At 74.3% G+C, this 13066-nt stretch overlaps 1 protein-coding gene across 1 annotated transcript in view; it reads right to left on the bottom strand.

Moving 5' to 3' along the window:
• Window positions 1-13066, bottom strand: part of LOC147344898 (uncharacterized) — a 43725-nt gene that overhangs the window by 17981 nt on the left and 12678 nt on the right. Inside the window, exons 8-16 of the mRNA XM_086375586.1 lie at window positions 12890-13027; window positions 11903-11995; window positions 9896-9943; window positions 7818-7868; window positions 6607-6651; window positions 5743-5793; window positions 4684-4755; window positions 3626-3712; window positions 1620-1667 (exon numbers count right to left, since the gene is read on the bottom strand). Of these exons, the coding sequence (XP_086231712.1) occupies window positions 1620-1667; window positions 3626-3712; window positions 4684-4755; window positions 5743-5793; window positions 6607-6651; window positions 7818-7868; window positions 9896-9943; window positions 11903-11995; window positions 12890-13027 (633 nt within the window). The remainder of the gene's footprint in view (window positions 1-1619; window positions 1668-3625; window positions 3713-4683; window positions 4756-5742; window positions 5794-6606; window positions 6652-7817; window positions 7869-9895; window positions 9944-11902; window positions 11996-12889; window positions 13028-13066) is intronic.

Below are 13066 nucleotides of genomic sequence, written 5' to 3'. Positions count from 1 at the left end.
ACAGGGAAGGTGCTGTGTGTGCGGGGGGTGGTGGGGCCGGAGGAGATGATCCCGGTGGTGGGGGTGGCCGCGGCCGTGGGCGTGGCCGAGGCCGCGGCCGCGGGGCTGCGGGTGGGTGTGGCTGAGGGGCTGGCCAGAGCGAGTGTGGAGCCGAGGGCCACGGCGGAGGTGGCGGTGGTGGATGGAGCCGCGGGCCCGGCGGATGTGGCCTCGGTGGTGGCGGGCGCGGAGCTGGGGGCTCCCGTCCCGACCGAGGAGGGAGGGAGAGTCGTGGATGTGCGCGGCGCGGCGGAGGCCGGGAGGGGTGAGGTGAATGCGGAAGTGAGGGCGCTCCCGCCGGGGTAGATGGTGGAAGAGGTGAGGGCCGGAGCGCTGGGCCGTGCGGTGGGCATGGGTGTGGTCACCAGGAGGGTGCTAGCAGCCCCGGTGGTGCGCGCGGCGGCGGCAGAGGGCAGAGTGGCCGTGAGGGAGGTGGCCGGGGCTGCGGTGTCCCTGGGAGTGGCGAGCTGCGTGGTGGAGCCGGTGGGCGTGCTGGCGGGAGGCGAGGGGCCGGCAGTGGTGTGGGTGGTGGGGAGTGTGGTCATGTCGGTGGACAGAGGGCTGGTGTGCGGGGTGGAGGCGGAGGCGGGCTCTGTGCTGGGGGCAGGTGGAGGGGAGCGAGGCACCCCCGTGGACGCGGTGGGGCTACTGGTGGCCACGGGAGTGGAGGTGGTGGACGCGGGAGCATAGAGTGTGCTGCTGGGCGTGGCGGAGGATGTGACTGACGGCGGAGAGGGCACCCCCGTGGCGACAGGCTGGCTAGCGGTGTCACTGGGAGGAGTCCCCGTGGTGGTGGGGTGCGGGGGCGGCACACTGGCGCTCGGGGCAGGTGGGCTGGCCCCCTCGGCCGGAGTGGTACTGGCCCTGGTGCTGCCGGGGGCCGGGGAGGAGGCGCCTAGCGATGTGGCGGGAATGGCGCTGGAGCGGAAGGGAGTCGCCGTGCTGCGGGGAGTGGTGAAGATGGAGGTGGCGGCCGGCGTGCTGGCCGAGGTTGCCTGGACAGGGAAGGTGCTGTGTGTGCGGGGGGTGGTGGGGCCGGAGGAGATGATCCCGGTGGTGGGGGTGGCCGCGGCCGTGGGCGTGGCCGAGGCCGCGGCCGCGGGGCTGGGGGTGGGTGTGGCTGAGGGGCTGGCCAGAGCGAGTGTGGAGCCGAGGGCCACGGCGGAGGTGGCGGTGGTGGATGGAGCCGCGGGCCCGGCGGATGTGGCCTCGGTGGTGGCGGGCGCGGAGCTGGGGGCTCCCGTCCCGACCGAGGAGGGAGGGAGAGTCGTGGATGTGCGCGGCGCGGCGGAGGCCGGGAGGGGTGAGGTGAATGCGGAAGTGAGGGCGCTCCCGCCGGGGTAGATGGTGGAAGAGGTGAGGGCCGGAGCGCTGGGCCGTGCGGTGGGCATGGGTGTGGTCACCAGGAGGGTGCTAGCAGCCCCGGTGGTGCGCGCGGCGGCGGCAGAGGGCAGAGTGGCCGTGAGGGAGGTGGCCGGGGCTGCGGTGTCCCTGGGAGTGGCGAGCTGCGTGGTGGAGCCGGTGGGCATGCTGGCGGGAGGCGAGGGGCCGGCAGTGGTGTGGGTGGTGGGGAGTGTGGTCATGTCGGTGGGCAGAGGGCTGGTGTGCGGGGTGGAGGCGGAGGCGGGCTCTGTGCTGGGGGCAGGTGGAGGGGAGCGAGGCACCCCCGTGGACGCGGTGCGGCTACTGGTGGCCACGGGAGTGGAGGTGGTGGACGCGGGAGCATAGAGTGTGCTGCTGGGCGTGGCGGAGGATGTGACTGACGGCGGAGAGGGCACCCCCGTGGCGACAGGCTGGCTAGCGGTGTCACTGGGAGGAGTCCCCGTGGTGGTGGGGTGCGGGGGCGGCACACTGGCGCTCGGGGCAGGTGGGCTGGCACCCTCGGCCGGAGTGGTACTGGCCCTGGTGCTGCCGGGGGCCGGGGAGGAGGCGCCTAGCGATGTGGCGGGAATGGCGCTGGAGCGGAAGGGAGTCGCCGTGCTGCGGGGAGTGGTGAAGATGGAGGTGGCGGCCGGCGTGCTGGCCGAGGTTGCCTGGACAGGGAAGGTGCTGTGTGTGCGGGGGGTGGTGGGGCCGGAGGAGATGATCCCGGTGGTGGGGTGGCCGCGGCCGTGGGCGTGGCCGAGGCCGCGGCCGCGGGGCTGCGGGTGGGTGTGGCTGAGGGGCTGGCCAGAGCGAGTGTGGAGCCGAGGGCCACGGCGGAGGTGGCGGTGGTGGATGGAGCCGCGGGCCCGGCGGATGTGGCCTCGGTGGTGGCGGGCGCGGAGCTGGGGGCTCCCGTCCCGACCGAGGAGGGAGGGAGAGTCGTGGATGTGCGCGGCGCGGCGGAGGCCGGGAGGGGTGAGGTGAATTCGGAAGTGAGGGCGCTCCCGCCGGGGTAGATGGTGGAAGAGGTGAGGGCCGGAGCGCTGGGCCGTGCGGTGGGCATGGGTGTGGTCACCAGGAGGGTGCTAGCAGCCCCGGTGGTGCGCGCGGCGGCGGCAGAGGGCAGAGTGGCCGTGAGGGAGGTGGCCGGGGCTGCGGTGTCCCTGGGAGTGGCGAGCTGCGTGGTGGAGCCGGTGGGCGTGCTGGCGGGAGGCGAGGGGCCGGCAGTGGTGTGGGTGGTGGGGAGTGTGGTCATGTCGGTGGACAGAGGGCTGGTGTGCGGGGTGGAGGCGGAGGCGGGCTCTGTGCTGGGGGCAGGTGGAGGGGAGCGAGGCACCCCCGTGAACGCGGTGGGGCTACTGGTGGCCACGGGAGTGGAGGTGGTGGACGCGGGAGCATAGAGTGTGCTGCTGGGCGTGGCGGAGGATGTGACTGACGGCGGAGAGGGCACCCCCGTGGCGACAGGCTGGCTAGCGGTGTCACTGGGAGGAGTCCCCGTGGTGGTGGGGTGCGGGGGCGGCACACTGGCGCTCGGGGCAGGTGGGCTGGCACCCTCGGCCGGAGTGGTACTGGCCCTGGTGCTGCCGGGGGCCGGGGAGGAGGCGCCTAGCGATGTGGCGGGAATGGCGCTGGAGCGGAAGGGAGTCGCCGTGCTGCGGGGAGTGGTGAAGATGGAGGTGGCGGCCGGCGTGCTGGCCGAGGTTGCCTGGACAGGGAAGGTGCTGTGTGTGCGGGGGGTGGTGGGGCCGGAGGAGATGATCCCGGTGGTGGGGGTGGCCGCGGCCGCGGGGCTGGGGGTGGGTGTGGCTGAGGGGCTGGCCAGAGCGAGTGTGGAGCCGAGGGCCACGGCGGAGGTGGCGGTGGTGGATGGAGCCGCGGGCCCGGCGGATGTGGCCTCGGTGGTGGCGGGCGCGGAGCTGGGGGCTCCCGTCCCGACCGAGGAGGGAGGGAGAGTCGTGGATGTGCGCGGCGCGGCGGAGGCCGGGAGGGGTGAGGTGAATGCGGAAGTGAGGGCGCTCCCGCCGGGGTAGATGGTGGAAGAGGTGAGGGCCGGAGCGCTGGGCCGTGCGGTGGGCATGGGTGTGGTCACCAGGAGGGTGCTAGCAGCCCCGGTGGTGTGCGCGGCGGCGGCAGAGGGCAGAGTGGCCGTGAGGGAGGTGGCCGGGGCTGCGGTGTCCCTGGGAGTGGCGAGCTGCGTGGTGGAGCCGGTGGGCGTGCTGGCGGGAGGCGAGGGGCCGGCAGTGGTGTGGGTGGTGGGGAGTGTGGTCATGTCGGTGGGCAGAGGGCTGGTGTGCGGGGTGGAGGCGGAGGCGGGCTCTGTGCTGGGGGCAGGTGGAGGGGAGCGAGGCACCCCCGTGGACGCGGTGGGGCTACTGGTGGCCACGGGAGTGGAGGTGGTGGACGCGGGAGCATAGAGTGTGCTGCTGGGCGTGGCGGAGGATGTGACTGACGGCGGAGAGGGCACCCCCGTGGCGACAGGCTGGCTAGCGGTGTCACTGGGAGGAGTCCCCGTGGTGGTGGGGTGCGGGGGCGGCACACTGGCGCTCGGGGCAGGTGGGCTGGCACCCTCGGCCGGAGTGGTACTGGCCCTGGTGCTGCCGGGGGCCGGGGAGGAGGCGCCTAGAGATGTGGCGGGAATGGCGCTGGAGCGGAAGGGAGTCACCGTGCTGCGGGGAGTGGTGAAGATGGAGGTGGCGGCCGGCGTGCTGGCCGAGGTTGCCTGGACAGGGAAGGTGCTGTGTGTGCGGGGGGTGGTGGGGCCGGAGGAGATGATCCCGGTGGTGGGGGTGGCCGCGGCCGTGGGCGTGGCCGAGGCCGCGGCCGCGGGGCTGGGGGTGGGTGTGGCTGAGGGGCTGGCCAGAGCGAGTGTGGAGCCGAGGGCCACGGCGGAGGTGGCGGTGGTGGATGGAGCCGCGGGCCCGGCGGATGTGGCCTCGGTGGTGGCGGGCGCGGAGCTGGGGGCTCCCGTCCCGACCGAGGAGGGAGGGAGAGTCGTGGATGTGCGCGGCGCGGCGGAGGCCGGGAGGGGTGAGGTGAATGCGGAAGTGAGGGCGCTCCCGCCGGGGTAGATGGTGGAAGAGGTGAGGGCCGGAGCGCTGGGCCGTGCGGTGGGCATGGGTGTGGTCACCAGGAGGGTGCTAGCAGCCCCGGTGGTGCGCGCGGCGGCGGCAGAGGGCAGAGTGGCCGTGAGGGAGGTGGCCGGGCTGCGGTGTCCCTGGGAGTGGCGAGCTGCGTGGTGGAGCCGGTGGGCGTGCTGGCGGGAGGCGAGGGGCCGGCAGTGGTGTGGGTGGTGGGGAGTGTGGTCATGTCGGTGGGCAGAGGGCTGGTGTGCGGGGTGGAGGCGGAGGCGGGCTCTGTGCTGGGGGCAGGTGGAGGGGAGCGAGGCACCCCCGTGGACGCGGTGGGGCTACTGGTGGCCACGGGAGTGGAGGTGGTGGACGCGGGAGCATAGAGTGTGCTGCTGGGCGTGGCGGAGGATGTGGCTGACGGCGGAGAGGGCACCCCCGTGGCGACAGGCTGGCTAGCGGTGTCACTGGGAGGAGTCCCCGTGGTGGTGGGGTGCGGGGGCGGCACACTGGCGCTCGGGGCAGGTGGGCTGGCACCCTCGGCCGGAGTGGTACTGGCCCTGGTGCTGCCGGGGGCCGGGGAGGAGGCGCCTAGCGATGTGGCGGGAATGGCGCTGGAGCGGAAGGGAGTCACCGTGCTGCGGGGAGTGGTGAAGATGGAGGTGGCGGCCGGCGTGCTGGCCGAGGTTGCCTGGACAGGGAAGGTGCTGTGTGTGCGGGGGGTGGTGGGGCCGGAGGAGATGATCCCGGTGGTGGGGGTGGCCGCGGCCGTGGGCGTGGCCGAGGCCGCGGCCGCGGGGCTGGGGGTGGGTGTGGCTGAGGGGCTGGCCAGAGCGAGTGTGGAGCCGAGGGCCACGGCGGAGGTGGCGGTGGTGGATGGAGCCGCGGGCCCGGCGGATGTGGCCTCGGTGGTGGCGGGCGCGGAGCTGGGGGCTCCCGTCCCGACCGAGGAGGGAGGGAGAGTCGTGGATGTGCGCGGCGCGGCGGAGGCCGGGAGGGGTGAGGTGAATGCGGAAGTGAGGGCGCTCCCGCCGGGGTAGATGGTGGAAGAGGTGAGGGCCGGAGCGCTGGGCCGTGCGGTGGGCATGGGTGTGGTCACCAGGAGGGTGCTAGCAGCCCCGGTGGTGCGCGCGGCGGCGGCAGAGGGCAGAGTGGCCGTGAGGGAGGTGGCCGGGGCTGCGGTGTCCCTGGGAGTGGCGAGCTGCGTGGTGGAGCCGGTGGGCGTGCTGGCGGGAGGCGAGGGGCCGGCAGTGGTGTGGGTGGTGGGGAGTGTGGTCATGTCGGTGGGCAGAGGGCTGGTGTGCGGGGTGGAGGCGGAGGCGGGCTCTGTGCTGGGGGCAGGTGGAGGGGAGCGAGGCACCCCCGTGGACGCGGTGGGGCTACTGGTAGCCACGGGAGTGGAGGTGGTGGACGCGGGAGCATAGAGTGTGCTGCTGGGCGTGGCGGAGGATGTGGCTGACGGCGGAGAGGGCACCCCCGTGGCGACAGGCTGGCTAGCGGTGTCACTGGGAGGAGTCCCCGTGGTGGTGGGGTGCGGGGGCAGCACACTGGCGCTCGGGGCAGGTGGGCTGGCACCCTCGGCCGGAGTGGTACTGGCCCTGGTGCTGCCGGGGGCCGGGGAGGAGGCGCCTAGCGATGTGGCGGGAATGGCGCTGGAGCGGAAGGGAGTCGCCGTGCTGCGGGGAGTGGTGAAGATGGAGGTGGCGGCCGGCGTGCTGGCCGAGGTTGCCTGGACAGGGAAGGTGCTGTGTGTGCGGGGGGTGGTGGGGCCGGAGGAGATGATCCCGGTGGTGGGGTTGGCCGCGGCCGTGGGCGTGGCCGAGGCCGCGGCCGCGGGGCTGGGGGTGGGTGTGGCTGAGGGGCTGGCCAGAGCGAGTGTGGAGCCGAGGGCCACGGCGGAGGTGCCGGTGGTGGATGGAGCCGCGGGCCCGGCGGATGTGGCCTCGGTGGTGGCGGGCGCGGAGCTGGGGGCTCCCGTCCCGACCGAGGAGGGAGGGAGAGTCGTGGATGTGCGCGGCGCGGCGGAGGCCGGGAGGGGTGAGGTGAATGCGGAAGTGAGGGCGCTCCCGCCGGGGTAGATGGTGGAAGAGGTGAGGGCCGGAGCGCTGGGCCGTGCGGTGGGCATGGGTGTGGTCACCAGGAGGGTGCTAGCAGCCCCGGTGGTGTGCGCGGCGGCGGCAGAGGGCAGAGTGGCCGTGAGGGAGGTGGCCGGGGCTGCGGTGTCCCTGGGAGTGGCGAGCTGCGTGGTGGAGCCGGTGGGCGTGCTGGCGGGAGGCGAGGGGCCGGCAGTGGTGTGGGTGGTGGGGAGTGTGGTCATGTCGGTGGGCAGAGGGCTGGTGGGCGGGGTGGAGGCGGAGGCGGGCTCTGTGCTGGGGGCAGGTGGAGGGGAGCGAGGCACCCCCGTGGACGCGGTGGGGCTACTGGTGGCCACGGGAGTGGAGGTGGTGGACGCGGGAGCATAGAGTGTGCTGCTGGGCGTGGCGGAGGATGTGACTGACGGCGGAGAGGGCACCCCCGTGGCGACAGGCTGGCTAGCGGTGTCACTGGGAGGAGTCCCCGTGGTGGTGGGGTGCGGGGGCGGCACACTGGCGCTCGGGGCAGGTGGGCTGGCACCCTCGGCCGGAGTGGTACTGGCCCTGGTGCTGCCGGGGGCCGGGGAGGAGGCGCCTAGCGATGTGGCGGGAATGGCGCTGGAGCGGAAGGGAGTCGCCGTGCTGCGGGGAGTGGTGAAGATGGAGGTGGCGGCCGGCGTGCTGGCCGAGGTTGCCTGGACAGGGAAGGTGCTGTGTGTGCGGGGGGTGTGGGGCCGGAGGAGATGATCCCGGTGGTGGGGGTGGCCGCGGCCGTGGGCGTGGCCGAGGCCGCGGCCGCGGGGCTGGGGGTGGGTGTGGCTGAGGGGCTGGCCAGAGCGAGTGTGGAGCCGAGGGCCACGGCGGAGCTGGCGGTGGTGGGTGGAGCCGCGGGCCCGGCGGATGTGGCCTCGGTGGTGGCGGGCGCGGAGCTGGGGGCTCCCGTCCCGACCGAGGAGGGAGGGAGAGTCGTGGATGTGCGCGGCGCGGCGGAGGCCGGGAGGGGTGAGGTGAATGCGGAAGTGAGGGCGCTCCCGCCGGGGTAGATGGTGGAAGAGGTGAGGGCCGGAGCGCTGGGCCGTGCGGTGGGCATGGGTGTGGTCACCAGGAGGGTGCTAGCAGCCCCGGTGGTGCGCGCGGCGGCGGCAGAGGGCAGAGTGGCCGTGAGGGAGGTGGCCGGGGCTGCGGTGTCCCTGGGAGTGGCGAGCTGCGTGGTGGAGCCGGTGGGCGTGCTGGCGGGAGGCGAGGGGCCGGCAGTGGTGTGGGTGGTGGGGAGTGTGGTCATGTCGGTGGGCAGAGGGCTGGTGTGCGGGGTGGAGGCGGAGGCGGGCTCTGTGCTGGGGGCAGGTGGAGGGGAGCGAGGCACCCCCGTGGACGCGGTGGGGCTACTGGTGGCCACGGGAGTGGAGGTGGTGGACGCGGGAGCATAGAGTGTGCTGCTGGGCGTGGCGGAGGATGTGACTGACGGCGGAGAGGGCACCCCCGTGGCGACAGGCTGGCTAGCGGTGTCACTGGGAGGAGTCCCCGTGGTGGTGGGGTGCGGGGGCGGCACACTGGCGCTCGGGGCAGGTGGGCTGGCACCCTCGGCCGGAGTGGTACTGGCCCTGGTGCTGCCGGGGGCCGGGGAGGAGGCGCCTAGCGATGTGGCAGGAATGGCGCTGGAGCGGAAGGGAGTCACCGTGCTGCGGGGAGTGGTGAAGATGGAGGTGGCGGCCGGCGTGCTGGCCGAGGTTGCCTGGACAGGGAAGGTGCTGTGTGTGCGGGGGGTGGTGGGGCCGGAGGAGATGATCCGGTGGTGGGGGTGGCCGCGGCCGTGGGCGTGGCCGAGGCCGCGGCCGCGGGGCTGGGGGTGGGTGTGGCTGAGGGGCTGGCCAGAGCGAGTGTGGAGCCGAGGGCCACGGCGGAGGTGGCGGTGGTGGATGGAGCCGCGGGCCCGGCGGATGTGGCCTCGGTGGTGGCGGGCGCGGAGCTGGGGGCTCCCGTCCCGACCGAGGAGGGAGGGAGAGTCGTGGATGTGCGCGGCGCGGCGGAGGCCGGGAGGGGTGAGGTGAATGCGGAAGTGAGGGCGCTCCCGCCGGGGTAGATGGTGGAAGAGGTGAGGGCCGGAGCGCTGGGCCGTGCGGTGGGCATGGGTGTGGTCACCAGGAGGGTGCTAGCAGCCCCGGTGGTGCGCGCGGCGGCGGCAGAGGGCAGAGTGGCCGTGAGGGAGGTGGCCGGAGCTGCGGTGTCCCTGGGAGTGGCGAGCTGCGTGGTGGAGCCGGTGGGCGTGCTGGCGGGAGGCGAGGGGCCGGCAGTGGTGTGGGTGGTGGGGAGTGTGGTCATGTCGGTGGGCAGAGGGCTGGTGGGCGGGGTGGAGGCGGAGGCGGGCTCTGTGCTGGGGGCAGGTGGAGGGGAGCGAGGCACCCCCGTGGACGCGGTGGGGCTACTGGTAGCCACGGGAGTGGAGGTGGTGGACGCGGGAGCATAGAGTGTGCTGCTGGGCGTGGCGGAGGATGTGGCTGACGGCGGAGAGGGCACCCCCGTGGCGACAGGCTGGCTAGCGGTGTCACTGGGAGGAGTCCCCGTGGTGGTGGGGTGCGGGGGCGGCACACTGGCGCTCGGGGCAGGTGGGCTGGCACCCTCGGCCGGAGTGGTACTGGCCCTGGTGCTGCCGGGGGCCGGGGAGGAGGCGCCTAGCGATGTGGCGGGAATGGCGCTGGAGCTGAAGGGAGTCGCCGTGCTGCGGGGAGTGGTGAAGATGGAGGTGGCGGCCGGCGTGCTGGCCGAGGTTGCCTGGACAGGGAAGGTGCTGTGTGTGCGGGGGGTGGTGGGGCCGGAGGAGATGATCCCGGTGGTGGGGGTGGCCGCGGCCGTGGGCGTGGCCGAGGCCGCGGCCGCGGGGCTGGGGGTGGGTGTGGCTGAGGGGCTGGCCAGAGCGAGTGTGGAGCCGAGGGCCACGGCGGAGGTGGCGGTGGTGGATGGAGCCGCGGGCCCGGCGGATGTGGCCTCGGTGGTGGCGGGCGCGGAGCTGGGGGCTCCCGTCCCGACCGAGGAGGGAGGGAGAGTCGTGGATGTGCGCGGCGCGGCGGAGGCCGGGAGGGGTGAGGTGAATGCGGAAGTGAGGGCGCTCCCGCCGGGGTAGATGGTGGAAGAGGTGAGGGCCGGAGCGCTGGGCCGTGCGGTGGGCATGGGTGTGGTCACCAGGAGGGTGCTAGCAGCTCCGGTGGTGTGCGCGGCGGCGGCAGAGGGCAGAGTGGCCGTGAGGGAGGTGGCCGGGGCTGCGGTGTCCCTGGGAGTGGCGAGCTGCGTGGTGGAGCCGCTGGGCGTGCTGGCGGGAGGCGAGGGGCCGGCAGTGGTGTGGGTGGTGGGGAGTGTGGTCGTGTCGGTGGGCAGAGGGCTGGTGTGCGGGGTGGAGGCGGAGGCGGGCTCTGTGCTGGGGGCAGGTGGAGGGGAGCGAGGCACCCCCGTGGACGCGGTGGGGCTACTGGTGGCCACGGGAGTGGAGGTGGTGGACACGGGAGCATAGAGTGTGCTGCTGGGCGTGGCGGAGGATGTGACTGACGGCGGAGAGGGCACCCCCGTGGCGACAGGCTGGCTAGCGGTGTCACTGGGAGGAGTCCCCGTGGTGGTGGGGTGCGGGGGCGGCACACTGGCGCTCGGGGCAGGTGGGCTGGCACCCTCGGCCGGAGTGGTACTGGCCCTGGTGCTGCCGGGGGCCGGGGAGGAGGCGCCTAGCGATGTGGCGGGAATGGCGCTGGAGCGGAAGGGAGTCGCCGTGCTGCGGGGAGTGGTGAAGATGGAGGTGGCGGCCGGCGTGCTGGCCGAGGTTGCCTGGACAGGGAAGGTGCTGTGTGTGCGGGGGGTGGTGGGGCCGGAGGAGATGATCCCGGTGGTGGGGGTGGCCGCGGCCGTGGGCGTGGCCGAGGCCGCGGCCGCGGGGCTGCGGGTGGGTGTGGCTGAGGGGCTGGCCAGAGCGAGTGTGGAGCCGAGGGCCACGGCGGAGGTGGCGGTGGTGGATGGAGCCGCGGGCCCGGCGGATGTGGCCTCGGTGGTGGCGGGCGCGGAGCTGGGGGCTCCCGTCCCGACCGAGGAGGGAGGGAGAGTCGTGGATGTGCGCGGCGCGGCGGAGGCCGGGAGGGGTGAGGTGAATGCGGAAGTGAGGGCGCTCCCGCCGGGGTAGATGGTGGAAGAGGTGAGGGCCGGAGCGCTGGGCCGTGCGGTGGGCATGGGTGTGGTCACCAGGAGGGTGCTAGCAGCCCCGGTGGTGCGCGCGGCGGCGGCAGAGGGCAGAGTGGCCGTGAGGGAGGTGGCCGGGGCTGCGGTGTCCCTGGGAGTGGCGAGCTGCGTGGTGGAGCCGGTGGGCGTGCTGGCGGGAGGCGAGGGGCCGGCAGTGGTGTGGGTGGTGGGGAGTGTGGTCATGTCGGTGGGCAGAGAGCTGGTGGGCGGGGTGGAGGCGGAGGCGGGCTCTGTGCTGGGGGCAGGTGGAGGGGAGCGAGGCACCCCCGTGGACGCGGTGGGGCTACTGGTGGCCACGGGAGTGGAGGTGGTGGACGCGGGAGCATAGAGTGTGCTGCTGGGCGTGGCGGAGGATGTGGCTGACGGCGGAGAGGGCACCCCCGTGGCGACAGGCTGGCTAGCGGTGTCACTGGGAGGAGTCCCCGTGGTGGTGGGGTGCGGGGTCGGCACACTGGCGCTCGGGGCAGGTGGGCTGGCACCCTCGGCCGGAGTGGTACTGGCCCTGGTGCTGCCGGGGGCCGGGGAGGAGGCGCCTAGCGATGTGGCGGGAATGGCGCTGGAGCGGAAGGGAGTCGCCGTGCTGCGGGGAGTGGTGAAGATGGAGGTGGCGGCCGGCGTGCTGGCCGAGGTTGCCTGGACAGGGAAGGTGCTGTGTGTGCGGGGGGTGGTGGGGCCGGAGGAGATGATCCCGTAGGTGGGGGTGGCCGCGGCCGCGGGGCTGGGGGTGGGTGTGGCTGAGGGGCTGGCCAGAGCGAGTGTGGAGCCGAGGGCCACGGCGGAGGTGGCGGTGGTGGATGGAGCCGCGGGCCCGGCGGATGTGGCCTCGGTGGTGGCGGGCGCGGAGCTGGGGGCTCCCGTCCCGACCGAGGAGGGAGGGAGAGTCGTGGATGTGCGCGGCGCGGCGGAGGCCGGGAGGGGTGAAGTGAATGCGGAAGTGAGGGCGCTCCCGCCGGGGTAGATGGTGGAAGAGGTGAGGGCCGGAGCGCTGGGCCGTGCGGTGGGCATGGGTGTGGTCACCAGGAGGGTGCTAGCAGCCCCGGTGGTGCGCGCGGCGGCGGCAGAGGGCAGAGTGGCCGTGAGGGAGGTGGCCGGGGCTGCGGTGTCCCTGGGAGTGGCGAGCTGCGTGGTGGAGCCGGTGGGCGTGCTGGCGGGAGGCGAGGGGCCGGCAGTGGTGTGGGTGGTGGGGAGTGTGGTCATGTCGGTGGGCAGAGGGCTGGTGTGCGGGGTGGAGGCGGAGGCGGGCTCTGTGCTGGGGGCAGGTGGAGGGGAGCGAGGCACCCCCGTGGACGCGGTGGGGCTACTGGTGGCCACGGGAGTGGAGGTGGTGGACGCGGGAGCATAGAGTGTGCTGCTGGGCGTGGCGGAGGATGTGACTGACGGCGGAGAGGGCACCCCCGTGGCGACAGGCTGGCTAGCGGTGTCACTGGGAGGAGTCCCCGTGGTGGTGGGGTGCGGGGGCGGCACACTGGCGCTCGGGGCAGGTGGGCTGGCACCCTCGGCCGGAGTGGTACTGGCCCTGGTACTGCCGGGGGCCGGGGAGGAGGCGCCTAGCGATGTGGCAGGAATGGCGCTGGAGCGGAAGGGAGTCACCGTGCTGCGGGGAGTGGTGAAGATGGAGGTGGCGGCCGGCGTGCTGGCCGAGGTTGCCTGGACAGGGAAGGTGCTGTGTGTGCGGGGGGTGGTGGGGCCGGAGGAGATGATCCCGGTGGTGGGGGTGGCCGCGGCCGTGGGCGTGGCCGAGGCCGCGGCCGCGGGGCTGGGGGTGGGTGTGGCTGAGGGGCTGGCCAGAGCGAGTGTGGAGCCGAGGGCCACGGCGGAGGTGGCGGTGGTGGATGGAGCCGCGGGCCCGGCGGATGTGGCCTCGGTGGTGGCGGGCGCGGAGCTGGGGGCTCCCGTCCCGACCGAGGAGGGAGGGAGAGTCGTGGATGTGCGCGGCGCGGCGGAGGCCGGGAGGGGTGAGGTGAATGCGGAAGTGAGGGCGCTCCCGCCGGGGTAGATGGTGGAAGAGGTGAGGGCCGGAGCGCTGGGCCGTGCGGTGGGCATGGGTGTGGTCACCAGGAGGGTGCTAGCAGCCCCGGTGGTGCGCGCGGCGGCGGCAGAGGGCAGAGTGGCCGTGAGGGAGGTGGCCGGAGCTGCGGTGTCCCTGGGAGTGGCGAGCTGCGTGGTGGAGCCGCTGGGCGTGCTGGCGGGAGGCGAGGGGCCGGCAGTGGTGTGGGTGGTGGGGAGTGTGGTCATGTCGGTGGGCAGAGGGCTGGTGGGCGGGGTGGAGGCGGAGGCGGGCTCTGTGCTGGGGGCAGGTGGAGGGGAGCGAGG

This window comes from Bos grunniens, chromosome 25 (assembly GCF_055505025.1).
Source record: "Bos grunniens cultivar Pamir isolate PY7600 chromosome 25, Bosgru_T2T1.0, whole genome shotgun sequence".
Classification (NCBI taxonomy): Eukaryota; Metazoa; Chordata; class Mammalia; order Artiodactyla; family Bovidae; genus Bos; species Bos grunniens.
Note: the sequence above shows the minus strand (reverse complement) of the source record. Positions and strands in the feature narration are given on the sequence as shown.